General features: G+C 39.4%; 1 protein-coding gene across 2 annotated transcripts in view; it reads left to right on the top strand.

The window, feature by feature from the left end:
- mtus2b (microtubule associated tumor suppressor candidate 2b) overlaps nucleotides 1-13,326 on the top strand; it is a 61,755-nt gene that overhangs the window by 40,673 nt on the left and 7,756 nt on the right. For both annotated transcript variants that reach the window (XM_067450167.1, XM_067450168.1), the window contains exons 8-14: nucleotides 4,725-4,791; nucleotides 6,094-6,308; nucleotides 10,510-10,615; nucleotides 10,917-10,990; nucleotides 11,073-11,171; nucleotides 11,550-11,669; nucleotides 12,068-12,165. In XM_067450167.1, the coding sequence (XP_067306268.1) occupies nucleotides 4,725-4,791; nucleotides 6,094-6,308; nucleotides 10,510-10,615; nucleotides 10,917-10,990; nucleotides 11,073-11,171; nucleotides 11,550-11,669; nucleotides 12,068-12,165 (779 nt within the window). The remainder of the gene's footprint in view (nucleotides 1-4,724; nucleotides 4,792-6,093; nucleotides 6,309-10,509; nucleotides 10,616-10,916; nucleotides 10,991-11,072; nucleotides 11,172-11,549; nucleotides 11,670-12,067; nucleotides 12,166-13,326) is intronic.

The raw sequence follows: 13,326 nt of genomic DNA, 5'->3' as shown, positions 1-13,326 counted from the left end.
ACTGTTTTTGCTCCATGGTGTTTTGCTTTATTTGATGTTTGATCCATTACTGGTTCACTCATATGCACATATGACTCTTCAAAAAGACGCTGATATATACATGCTAAAATATATAGATTCAAATGTGTATATATTTTTAAATGGAATGAAAGATATAGGGTCCTATCATACATCATACAATTATTATTTTTTATTTGCTAGTTTCAGGTCAGCTCAGTTATCCTTTACACTTCCAGCGCCACGTTGTTTAAATAGCAAATGCACTCGCGCCCGTCTGTTCATTCATGGGCGCATTGTTGGCGTGCTGCTATTTTGATGAACTGAAAATGACTGCGCCATTGACCAACAAAAACCTACTCTAAAGTCCATAGTGCAGTTTTTTTTTTGTGGAATTTAAAGGGCATGTTAGAAATATGCCCCTAATGCAGGTGCACAACGCACATACACACTGCTTATTACTCACACAGGGACAAACACACACAAATGCCAAATATTAAAGGTCCCATTCTTCGTGTTTTTCGAAGCTTTGGTTGTGTTTACAGTGTGCAATATAACATGAGTTCATGTTTCGCGTGTAAAAAACCCCAGTATTTTTCACACAATTGACTTATCTGTACAGCGCTGTTTCCTCTGTCCTAAAAACGGCCTGATGATTTCCTTGTTCTATGAAGTCCCTCCTTCAGAAACATGTAACGAGTTCTGATTGGGCCAGCGCTTCCCGTGTTGTGATTGGACAGCAGCTTAGCGCACTTTGCCCGGAAAGGTCCCGCCTCTTACCATAACGGGGCGATGCAAGCGCTGAATGCGCGCTCTTCTCCACGTGGGAGAGCAACAAGACCACGCCCCCTATTTTGCGTGTACTTGTGGGCGGAGGGTTAGTCAGCAAACGGTTCTAGTGACGTCATTACAGCAGGAAGTGCAGGGGTGTATAGGCGTTGAAAGGGAACTTCTGTCAAATAAAATATTTTGATTGGCATTGAACTTTGAGCTTTATAATTTTACAGGTATTATTTATGCTCTAACAGCAACATTTCACACTAAACTAAAGTTTGAAAGATGGAATCGTGAAGAACGGGACCTTTAAAAATGAGAGGATTCCTCTCTAAAGAAGCATTCAGTCTTTCCATGTAAATAGCGAATCCACCATGATATAAGTGCAACTGACTTTTAAAGGGAATGGCAGATGAGACAGATTGGTTTATTGCACGTTACGCCCAAAATACACCTATGACTACGTACAATTCTTTTGGACCATGCCCCTGGCACGCTGACCCTTTTTTCATTGTTAAACTAGTAAAAGTGGATGCAGACATGCAGACAGAGCAATGTGCTCTGATTGGTCGTCTGGTCCTGTGTGTTTTGATTGGTCAAACGCTTTGAGCGTGTTTGGCGAATGTCACGCCCCATGACCTTGAGTTTCACACTTATGTACACAATTCAACCAGGCATTGCCCCCTTTATTTTGCCTTGGGATTAATTAAAGGTGCCCTTGAATGAGTTGAAAGAATATGTTAAATTGTTCTCTACATAGAGGGTACGTGGCTTATTTAAGGGCAAAAATTGTCCAGATACAGTTTTACAGGTCCATTTACAACCCTATAAATTGCTCTGTTTTTGCCTTATTTGGAATAGTCATGAATATTACTGTTGAGCTCTGCTCTGATTGGCTTATTTCAGCAGCTCACAGCAGTTCAGTAAAGCGGCTCATGAGTCCTGACCGTCCTGACAGAACACAGACCGAACATTAAGCAGAACATCTCAAATGAAGATTGCTTAAAGGAGTTCTTCAGCGCTGTGAAGATGAATCTGTATTTAAACTGGGTCACTAATGTAGTAAAAATGTGAAAGAATTTTTTAATTTAGTGCTTTCTAGACTCAGAAAAGAGAAAACGTATTTTTGTCTCATGAGGATGAAAGACAACAATTCCCAGAATGCTTCTCTGCCCTATGAGGTCCCTCCCAAAGCCACCGCTACTAGATTACTAAAAAACTTCCCTAAATTTTGGATTTCCATCCTAAACATAGATAAAGTTTCAAAAACTAATGTTGGACGTTTGATGGAGTATTTCTGTGTCAAAAATACTCCTTCCGGTTTCTCACAAGTTTCGGAGAGTTTTTTTCGAGTATGGGTCTACTTGACGTTAATAGATCGGAAGGTCCTTGTATGGGCCGTACGGGCTCTTCTCCCGGTAGGGTGCGCGCGCGTGACTAGCGCGAGAGAGGAAATGCACGGCCGTAAACACTCTCTCAGCTGCAGATCCAGTCGTCCGTGAACACTAATGTCGGTTATAGTCCGCGCCGCGCTCCACTTCATTCCTCCACTTTGACATTAAGCGACTTCAACGCTTCAGCACAGCATTCCGGGAAGGCAGCGCTGCATTTGAACCGATTTGAACGCAGAAATACTTCAGTCGCATCGCAAAGTGGATCTCCACACTCCAAGAAGTGTGTTTTTGATGGAGCGGTCCCAAGCGATAAAGATTCGGTCCTGCTTTGGAAGCAGCCAGCGAGTAAAACTGCTTCAAATGTCTGTGCTGTTGCTTTGTATGTAAACATCAGTAAACGACACGATCGCGAGCTTCGTCATTCAAATGCGCTAACGGACTTCATTGCTGTTCTATGTAACGTTATAACGTTACACTAGTCTGACGTGCAAAACCGTTTTGCTTGCTACTAAGGTTTGGTCGCATACAATAGTCCATAAACCGAATCATGTCCTCATAAACTGAGAGTAAAGACACACAAATGTTGACAGGCCACTAAATACAGAACTTACCACAGAGACGGACGTCCTGCTGTTGCTGTTTCTATTTCAGCCTCAGATTTGATTCTGGATCATATCTATTAGCTGAGATTGATAGCCATGGGTTTCTCCACGCTTGAGGACGTCACCGCTTTGCGCATTCGTCATTCTTTAGCTCCGCCCACACGATACGCCTCCAGGCGCTCGTTTTTTTCCGGAAAGACTCGGTACAGCCTATATTTCTTTTATAAATATAAAAAAACTAAAGACTTTTCGGAGATATGAAGGATGCAATACTACTCTATAGGTACTCAAGATTGACATGAGATTGACTGAAACTGAGTGTTTCACCCCCCCTTTAACTTTCATAGCAATTAGTTTGAGAAGTTGAAAGACTTACTTTGCTCTCCTGGCCGCACCGTTTAAACATGAATGCCTGAGGCTGCAGCTGTGAGCTGAGTGCTGTGAGTGTGATCTCCCATCCACCACGCGCGAGTTGAAAACATGCGAAAATTGCTCCCTCTGCTAGCTGTAGTCTTTAGCCTCTGGCCAACAATTCCTTCGGTGACTCAAATTGACGATATTTGCGTCATGGGAGGAATTTTTTTTTTTTAATAAATTTGCACGCCCAATTTTTCAGTTTTTGATTTGTTAAAAAAGTTTGAAATATCCAATACATTTTGTTCCACTTCATGATTGTGTCCCACTTGTTGTTGATTCTTCACAAAAAAATGACAGTTTCATATCATTATGTTTGAAGACGGAAATGTGGCAAAAGGTCGCAAAGTTCAAGGGGGCCGAATACTTTCGCAAGGCACTGTATACTCCAGGGTTTCTACTGATACAAAGCCATGTGCTAATCGCTGAAGTAACCCTTTAAATGGAGCTTACTTGTTTATTGGTGTTTTCAGATCATCCGTGCATGAGAGAGAGCTTGCGTGCATATGGTTGCCAATGCGGTCTCTCTAAGAAACTTTCAGTTTAATCAGAAATTGTTTAAACAGCCAATAAGTGGATAAATCACTACTAACAGTTGTAATTGCAACTTTCTTCAGTTTAAAGACGCTGAGTGAAGCTTACTTGAAATGGGCCAAACAAACGAACGATCTTGAATTAAATTGTTGCGGTATTCGATTATAACCACCAACCATGACTGGTGACATTTTTTATCTGTGGGAAGGGTAGAAAAGTCCTCACGTCTCCTGCACAGCCTGGAACATGACATGTGTGTCCATGAGAGCTGCCGTTTTCGCTATCCTCGAGTGACTTTGCTTATCTGCAGTCCCGATGATTCGGCTCCATCAGTTCCGCCTGACAATGAACATGTTCGGACAGATGCAAATATTGGGGGTATACGATTGCATCACGGTTGGCGTTATGTTGAAAATAGCCTGTTTTTCGGTGGTGTTGTTCATGCATGAGATTTACATACGAAGGAGGAGGCAATTTTGTTTGAGACTCACAGTATGTGATGTCCATGTACTGAACTCTTATTATTTTACTATGGCAAGGTTAATTCAATCTTTCATTCTATTGCTTCAAATTAGCAATATTAAGAAGTCTTTGTTCCTGGAAGAAAACTCAAGACTCGTTTTCAGAAACAGTGTTTACTGATATAAAGAATAACTCATGCTGGAGTGACTTTGTAACTTTGTAGACTCAAACAGCAACATTACACACAGAAGAGAGTTGAACATTTAAAAAAGCAGAATAGGACTCCTTTAAAGTGGTATTTCGGCTAGTATGTTTAATTTTTGGTGAAAAGTGAGCAGTTCTGTACATTTTGCAGATTCATCCCTCATGTTTATTTATTACAAACAAATTATTTATTGATAACACATTCACTGTAGTACTGTAAGCACTGTTGAATATATTTTACCCCAGCTCCTCTCCAGAATTTTCCCCTACGCTCATGTGAGGTTGCAGATTCTGTGTGGAGCTATTCATAACACATCTGTGTATCTCTCTGTGTGTTTTCCAGAGCGAGAGCGCTGCCGTGAAGGAGAGGGAGTTATCCCTGCAGTTATCCAGGATCAGGGATGAAGTGGGTAAGTCTCCTCTGGACTTCACACACAACAGTGATCTCATGTCACCCACTTGTGCTACAGAAAACTCACAAATGTTAGAAAGAGGTCAACCACAAAAAGAAAAGATCTTAACACATTTTTAAATGGCATTTTTCTCTTTACATACTCTTCATATATTTAATTTGGCTCATGACCAGCCCCACATCATTTGACGTGAAACACGAACACTTCTTAATAAATTAAATTATCCAGTATCATATTCTACAAATTTAGTACACTTTGGTGTCTCATTATTTTTATTTTTTTATTTAATATTTTTGGAAGTGTTAGTGGCACAATTTCATTTTATTTTATTAAATTTTAGCTTAAATTTTGTAATATACAATTCAACTAGCATGTGAAGCAGGTAGTTTTAAATGCATCAAATATCTATTATAAAACTATGTAATGCCATCATTTTGGTTGATATTTAGTTCATTACAGTACATTTGTTTTTGATTATTTTATTTTTTTAATTACTAAATACATGTGCTATTTTGCTTGCAACCCTGTTACAACGTATTTTCCCCTTATAATTAAAAATATGTTTTTTCCTAAAATTGTGACAATCAAGAAATGTGATTGTCTCTTTCTACAGTGTTTATTTCCATTTGATCAGTTTTTACTAATATTAAAGTGTTGACTGCATTATTGTCCTTCAATCTTTAATCCTGTTACCCAAGTTATTCAAACTAATATTTTTCTTTAATTTATGGGAAATTTAAGTTTATCAATAGCTACAAACCAGGGTTATTATTATAACCTTAAATAAAATCATTAATTGAAAATCATAAAATTTATGTTAACTGAAATAAAAAAAACAAAAACATAAACAAACTTCAGGTAATTTCCAAGGCAACATTTCCCATTACAAAATAAAAAATAAATAAATAAATAAAACTTAACAAATAAACATTTATTAAAAAATATATAGACATATAAAAAAATAAAAACTTCCAGACAAAACAAAATTACTAAGATTTTAACTGGAATTAAAAGGAAAATGGAAAATATAAAAATCAAATTCAAAAATTCAAATTATTAATAAAAAATAAAAAAAGCATCTCAAATAAGTCGTCACCTTTATTTATATAGCACTTTTTACAATGCCGACTGTTTCAAAGTAGCTTCACAGTGTTAAATGTAATTAATAGAAAATAAACCAGCTCATTTATTTATTATTTAACTTCTTCACCACAATGGTGCCATGGTTTAAAAAAAGTAACAGGGCTGAACATTTATCATATATAAATTTGTCATAAAAATACTTTTCTGTCTCTCTAGTGGTCAGTGTTAAGCGGTGGGAGCGTCTGCAGGGTGAGAAGGCCCAGCTGGAGCAGAGTTTTGAGCGGGAGCTGAAAGTCCTCCAAGAGGAGCAGCAGCAGGAGCTCAAGGCCCTACAGGAGAGACTGGTAGAGGAGCACAGCTCTGAGATACAGCGACTCCAGCAACAACAGAACAGCCACCTGGTGCAGCTGCGCTCCCAGCACCAGGAACAGGTGGGATGAGGACGTAACAGGGTGTGAAGGCTTTTTTTTTAGTATTATACAAAAAGTTGCGTAAAGACTCTGTGAAGGTTTTAGAAAAGCCTAGAAAGTGGTTTTATGGCAGTATTGAAAGTATTTAGTCTGAAAAGTAATCCAAAAACTACTTTGCAAGGTACAGAATATGAAAGTACATGTATGTTTAACACGTTTAATCCTTGTCCAGTGTCTGTGCCATTAAGCATACAAATATGTACTGTAATGTGTGTACTATGCTGTTAAAAAAATTGCGCCACGCACCCTGTACGGATACCCTAGCATACATGTAAGTGAGATCCAGCCACTTCAACAGGAAAGAATTTTCGCCTTTTAGACTTCTGTTGGCAAAGATATTTTCTGCACCAGATTCAAGTTTGGTGAACTTAGACACAAATTCAAAGCTCCATCCAACAGCAAGCGTCATGGTTCGGCAGTGGTGGTCGGTGGACATTTGTCACTTAGCAGCGAAGCAAAACTGAAGAACACAAAGACTAGTCTACTAGGGGTGTAACAGTGCATGTACAACGGCAACCTGATTCGTCACGGTACAGACGTCACTGTTCGATGCATACTGTCAGACGAAGAATTCAGTCAGTCACATGCTATCCACACCCCAATCCAGAAGGGAGCGCGTGTGGTAATGCACAGGTTTTAACAGTTATGTTGAAGTTACTGACCGCCACATTGGAAAAAAGATCAAAAGAAGATATGACGATCTATACAAGAACCCAAAACAAGGCTGCATCCGAAAAAATAGGCAGTGACTTGTTGCCTCGCTGCCTTATCATGCAGTTACTTTTAAGGCAGCGTTTAAGGCGCCATCTTTTATTTTTCTAGCTCAACTGACACAGAATGGAAAGCAGGGGATTGTGGGATATCAAAGGCAGAGAAGGATACATTTATGCTGCCTTCAAAAATCAATCCAATGAAGGTCTCTTAGGAGACAGGGCGTGAATCTAACATTGAATTCGGACATGCCTTGATGCCTTCCTACCTTGAAATGTGTCCTTGAAGAGTTTTCAGAGTTTTTTATATCAGAGTTCATATAGCACGCAATACGCTGAGTTCAGAATAATTGTTGTGGCGCTCCACAAGCTGATACAAACCCGATTCCAAAAAAGTTGGGACACTGTACAAATTGTGAATAAAAAAGAACGCAGTGATGTGGAAGTTTCAAAGTTCAATATTTTATTCCGAATACAACATAGATGACATTTCAAATGTTTAAACTGAGAAAATTTATAATTTTAAGGGAAAAATAAATTGATTTTTAATTTCATGGCATCAACATATCTCAAATCTGGCATCTGCTCATATCTGGAATCTCACACATGGGCTTGTCAGGGACAAGGCCATGTTTACCACTGTGTGGCATCCCCTCTTCTAGTTGCTCAACTGTCTTAGGTCTTCTTTGTTGCATCTTCCTCTTTATGATGTGCTGAATGTTTTCTATGGGTGAAAGATCTGGACTGCAGGCTGGCCATTTCAGTGCCCGGATCCTTCTTCTACACAGCCATGATGATGTAATTGATGCAGGATGTGGTCTGGCATTGTCATGTTGGAAAATGCAAGGTCTTCCCTGAAAGAGACGACGTCTGGATGGGAGCATATGTTGTCCTAGAACTTGGATATACCTTTCAGCATGGATGGTGTCTTTCCAGATGTGTAAGCTGCCCTTGCTACACACACTCATGCAACCCCATACCATCAGAGATGCAAGCTTCTGAACTGAGTGCTGATAACAACTTAGTTTGTCCCTGTCCTCTTTAGTCCGGATGACATGGCGTCCCAATTTTTCCAAAAAGAACTTCAAATTTTAATTAATCTGACCACAAAACAGTTTTCCACTTTGCCACAGTCCTTCGTTCTGGAAATAAAGCCCTTCTTCAACCATCCACAACTAAGCTCCGCACTATGGGGGATCGAGCCTTCTGCTCAGCCGCACCGCGTCTTTGGAATTCCCTTCCAGAAAACCTAAGGGCTCCAAGCCATAGACTCTTTTAAGAAAGAACTAAAAACCTTTCTTTTTAAACAAGCATTTTTTACTTTTTGCTATTTTTTTTTTTTTTTTACCTATTTTTTTTTTTATTTGTTTTATGTGTAGCACTTTGGGATTGTTTTTAACTATGAAAAGGGCTTTACAAATAAAATATATTATTATTATTATTATTATTATTATTATTATTATTATTATTATTATTATTATTATTATTATTATTATTATTATGTTAAATGAGCCTTGGCCCAGAGAAAACACCTGCACTTCTGGATCATGTTTAGATATAGATTGTGTTCAGCGACAATGTTTTCTGGAAGTATTCCTGAGCCCATGTTGTGATTTCCATTACAGTACATTTACATTTACATTTACATTTATGCATTTAGCAGACGCTTTTATCCAAAGCGACTTACAACTCAGGAGAACAGGAAGCGATCCGTCAAGAAGAGGCAACGAAACACAAAAAGTGCCCTAAATACTAAGATTTGTACACTGCTCAGAGTAGCAAAGACCAGAAAAGGAAAGAAGAAAGGAGAAATAGAGGGGGAAAGAATTTTTTATTTTTTTTTAATGTAAGATTAAGTGCTCATGGAAGAGATGAGTTTTTACCTGTCTTTTGGACGAAGTGAGTGATTCTGTTGTGCGTATGGAGGACGGAAGATCGTTCCACCAACCCGAAACAATGAAAGAAAAAGTTCGAGAGAGGGATTTCATGCCTCTCTGTGATGGTACCACAAGCCTTCGCTCATTAGCTGAGCGAAGGCTTCTGGTGGGTGTGTAGACGCGTAGGAGTGAGTCGAAGTATGCGGGTGCTGCGCTTGTGGAAGATCCATAAGCAAGAGTCAGGGCTTTGAATTTGATCCGGGCAGCGAGTGGTAGCCAATGCAGAGAGATGAATAGAGGTGTGACATGAGCCCTTTTGGGCTCATTGAATACAAGACGTGCTGCAGCGTTCTGGATCAATTGCAGCGGTTTGATTGTACAAGATGGAAGTCCAGCCAGAAGCGCATTGCAATAGTCAAGTCTAGAAATGACCAGGGCTTGGACAAGAAGCTGTGTTGCATGCTCCGTAAGGAACGGTCTGATTTTCCTGATATTGTGCAATGCAAACCTGCATGACCGAGCCGTCTTCGAGATGTGGTCTTTGAAGGACAGCTGGTCATCAAAGATTACTCCAAGATTTCTGACCGACCCCGAAGGAGTAATCAGAGATGAACCTAGCTGGATGGTAAAATCGTGTTGTATGGTGGGGTTAGCAGGGAAAACAAGCAGCTCAGTCTTTGCTAGATTGAGCTGCAGGTGATGTTTTTTCATCCACAGTAGCATTCCTGTATGTGATGCAGTGCCGTCTAAGGGCCCGAAGATCACGGGCACCCAGTATGGTTTTCCAGCCTTGACCCTTACGCACAGACATTGTTCCAGATTCTCTGAATCTTTGGATTATATTAAGCACTGACGATGATGATAACTTCAAACTCTTTTCAATTTTTCTCTGAGAAACTCTTTTCTGATATTGTTCCACTATTTTTCACCGCAGTATTGGGGGAATTGGTGATCCTCTGCCAATCTTGACTTCTGAGAGACACTGCCACTTTTTATACCCAGTCATGTTGCCAATTGACCTAATAAGTTGCAAATTGTTCCTCCAGCTGTTTCTTATATGTGCATTTAACTTTCCGACCACTTATTGCTACCTGTCCTAACTTTTTTTAAATGTGCGGCTCTCATGAAATCCAAAATAAGCCAATATTTGGCATGGCATTTCAAAATGTCTCGCTTTCAACATTTGAAACGCTATCTATATTCTATTGTGAATAAAATATAAGTTTATGAGATTTGTAAAATATTTGTATATTATTTGTAATGCATTCCTTTTTTATTCACAATTTGTACAGTGTCCCAACTTTTTGGAATAGTGTTTGTACACAAATAAAAACTTTACAGTTTCAAATCCTAAAACTTAGTTGTAAAAAAGTTGTTTCTGCTGTTATACTGAAACAAAATTATTTGGAATTATGCCGATTTGTGTCACGGAAGTATCACTGCAGTCCAGTGATGAAATATCTGTGTCCTGGAAATGGAAAGCCTCATGCAGACATGTAAATTGTTGCATTTGACCAATCAGAATCCAATATTCCAGAGCACCTTTTAAAAACTGACAACTGTTTTTGTCTTTAGGTCGAGGAGATGAATGAAAACCATGAGACGGCCATGGTGGAGATGGAAGCGACACATGGTGCCACACTGGCCACTTTACAGGAAGAACACACCAGAACCATCAAGAGTGAGTCCTGCTGATAGACACATCCATCACACTCCCAGAAATCAAAGCGACATTGTCTAAAAACCTAGTGTTACGGCCCAGGTCTAGGGCAGGACCGCAACATAAATGACGTTTTTTGAGGTGCTTACAGACAGCGTTATTTGGTCTAGAAGGTCTATAATAGCAAATAGGTTTGGCCTGTTAAGAGAGCTCTGGTAACTTCATCTTAACAACAACAATACAGATGGTTGAATCTGAACTGTGTGTTAATTCTCCTTCATCAGTGTGTTCTTATTACCATGAACTGGTTGTTTGTTTTCAGACCTGAAGATGGCACATGAGCAGCAAAAGAAGTCAATGGAAGAGGAATTTGAGAAGCTCAGACTCTCACTGCAGGTACTGTATGTCCTCATTCCGTTTTGCTCCCTTTTCCTTATGATGGCATATGTAAAGGCCCATGTTTCTGTGCTGTGTTAAGGATCAGGTGGACACGCTGACGTTTCAGAACCGTGCTCTGCGAGATCGGGCCAAACGTTTTGAAGAGGCACTGCGCAGAAGCACAGATGAGCAGATAGTGGTACTCTTCTTGATGTTCTCTTCTGTTGTGTTGTGTGTGGCCAGTGATATTTAGAAAGAAGTTAATCCCTAGAAAAATCTTTCTGCATTTTTTTCCCCAAACTTTGTCCTCTGTGTTCTGCAAAATAGAGATATATTAATCCTTTATTTTTAAAGAGTGTACCTTTCTTTTGTAAAAGAAAAATCTATTGCTTAATGAAATTTTTAATTGTGTTACTTATTTTAAATTGTTGTAAAGAAACTTAAACGTATGCATACTTTATACTTAATCAATTGCAGTTAATTTATATTTTATTGTATAATCAAATTCAGGTAATTATATTTTTATAGATGTGATTAGTAGAAGTAGTTATTTGAATGTGTGTTTGTGTGTGTACAGGACGCTCTTGCTCCATATCAGCATATTGAGGAGGACCTGAAGAGTCTTAAAGAGGTTCTGGAGATGAAGAACCAGCAGATTCATCAACAGGAGCTCAAAATTTCAGAGCTTGAAAAAATGGTGAATTACTATGGAGAAAGAGTTTTTTTTTTTATTATGAAAGACTCAATGAAATTGGATGTTTTGTTACTTTTATTTTCTTGTACTTGTAAACAAAATTTTTGTTTTAGCAGATTTTTGTTTCGCCCAACCCTTGCTCAAGTTTGCTAGCCTTCTTATACTTTTTTTAAACTTATACTGACACACATTAAGGTTGATCAGTTGTCAAGCATAAACAAATGTTTTCAGTTACCTGTGTCATTAGAACTGCCCTTTATGCAGATGTGTCTGACGCACAAGTTTCCAACTCATTTAAAATAATACAGTGTGGAATGAAGCACTGAGTGTTCCTTTGAATGTAGAAATGTCACCGTTTTTTCAGTGATTTTTTTGTGTGTGTTTGTCATGTTTTTGCGCAGGCCCAAAAGAACGTTCTGTTGGAGGAGCGTATTCAGGTGTTACAGCAGCAAAATGAAGACCTAAAAGACAGGATTGATCGCAACCTCGCAATGTCCAGGTCTTTATATAACATTTCTAGTTTATACCATTAAAGGTACGGAGTAGGAAGTAAATCAAATACAAAGCTCTGTCATGAAACTCTAGATCAGGGGTCTCCAGACTCAGTCCACTGTCCTGCAGAGTTTAGCTCCAACTCCAATCAAACACACCTGAAACAGCTAATCAGTGTCTTACCAGGGCTGCGTCCGAAACCTAGAAAAAAATACTGCCTTCGGAGGACACATTTTAAGGCAGGAAGGCATCGAGCCACGTCCGAATCTAATGTTTGCTTCACTTCCTGTCTCCTGAGATGCCTTCATCTGATCGATTTTTGAAGGCAGCGTACATGTGTCCTTCACTGCCTTTGATATCCCACAATCCTGTGCTTTCCATTCAGTGACAGTTGAGCTGGGAAAAAAGATGGCGTCCAGAAGTTGCGTATGCGGGTCAGTTTGTGTGTAAATGTACGTTTTTTTTACCAACATATTACATTTGTGATATAATTTCTAGCGAGAAATCACTACTGTAGTAATTAAATGTCTTTAGTGATCACCAGAGTTCTCTCTATTTAGCTGTAGATCATTAAACTGTTACACTGCATTAGAAGTCTGTCCGAAATTAGTTCCGTGAGGTGCCTTCGTGCACAAACGCTGCCTGCAGAGTCATTGTCTGGTGAGGCAGCGAGGCAACAAGTCAGCTGTTCGGACGCAGCCTAGGTCCTATAAAGGCATTGATTAGCTGTTTCAGGTGTGTTTGATTGGGGTTGGAGCAAAACTCTGCAGGACAGCGGCCCTCCAGGACCGAGTTTGGGGACCCTTGCTCTAGATAGAGCAGGCTGATTGGTCATTCTCTATAGGGCACAGCTGATTGGTTCCTGCTGTATTAGTAGCCAATTAGCTCGCTACTCAACCTTCAAATGCTGGTCAGCATTTACTGTAGCATATGCAGTTCACTTTCAGAAATCCTCCACCTTTCCCAGCTTCACCTGTCTAGATCTGCTATGGGTAATTCATGTATGCTATATTCTACAGCAGCAGCATGTCTCACTTGCTCACAGCTGTGTGTCGTGTGTGTATTGGCAGTAGCAATTGAAATATTGTGCCCAGAGCTGTGAAGAGATTGTCATGTTGAGGTAGCCACCATTTATATACATTGTGTATGGAACCGAACTAAACAATTC

This window comes from Pseudorasbora parva, chromosome 8, assembly GCF_024679245.1.
Source record: "Pseudorasbora parva isolate DD20220531a chromosome 8, ASM2467924v1, whole genome shotgun sequence".
Taxonomy (NCBI): Eukaryota; Metazoa; Chordata; class Actinopteri; order Cypriniformes; family Gobionidae; genus Pseudorasbora; species Pseudorasbora parva.
The sequence above is the reverse complement of the archived record's forward strand: the minus strand, read 5'-3'. Positions and strand labels throughout refer to the sequence as shown.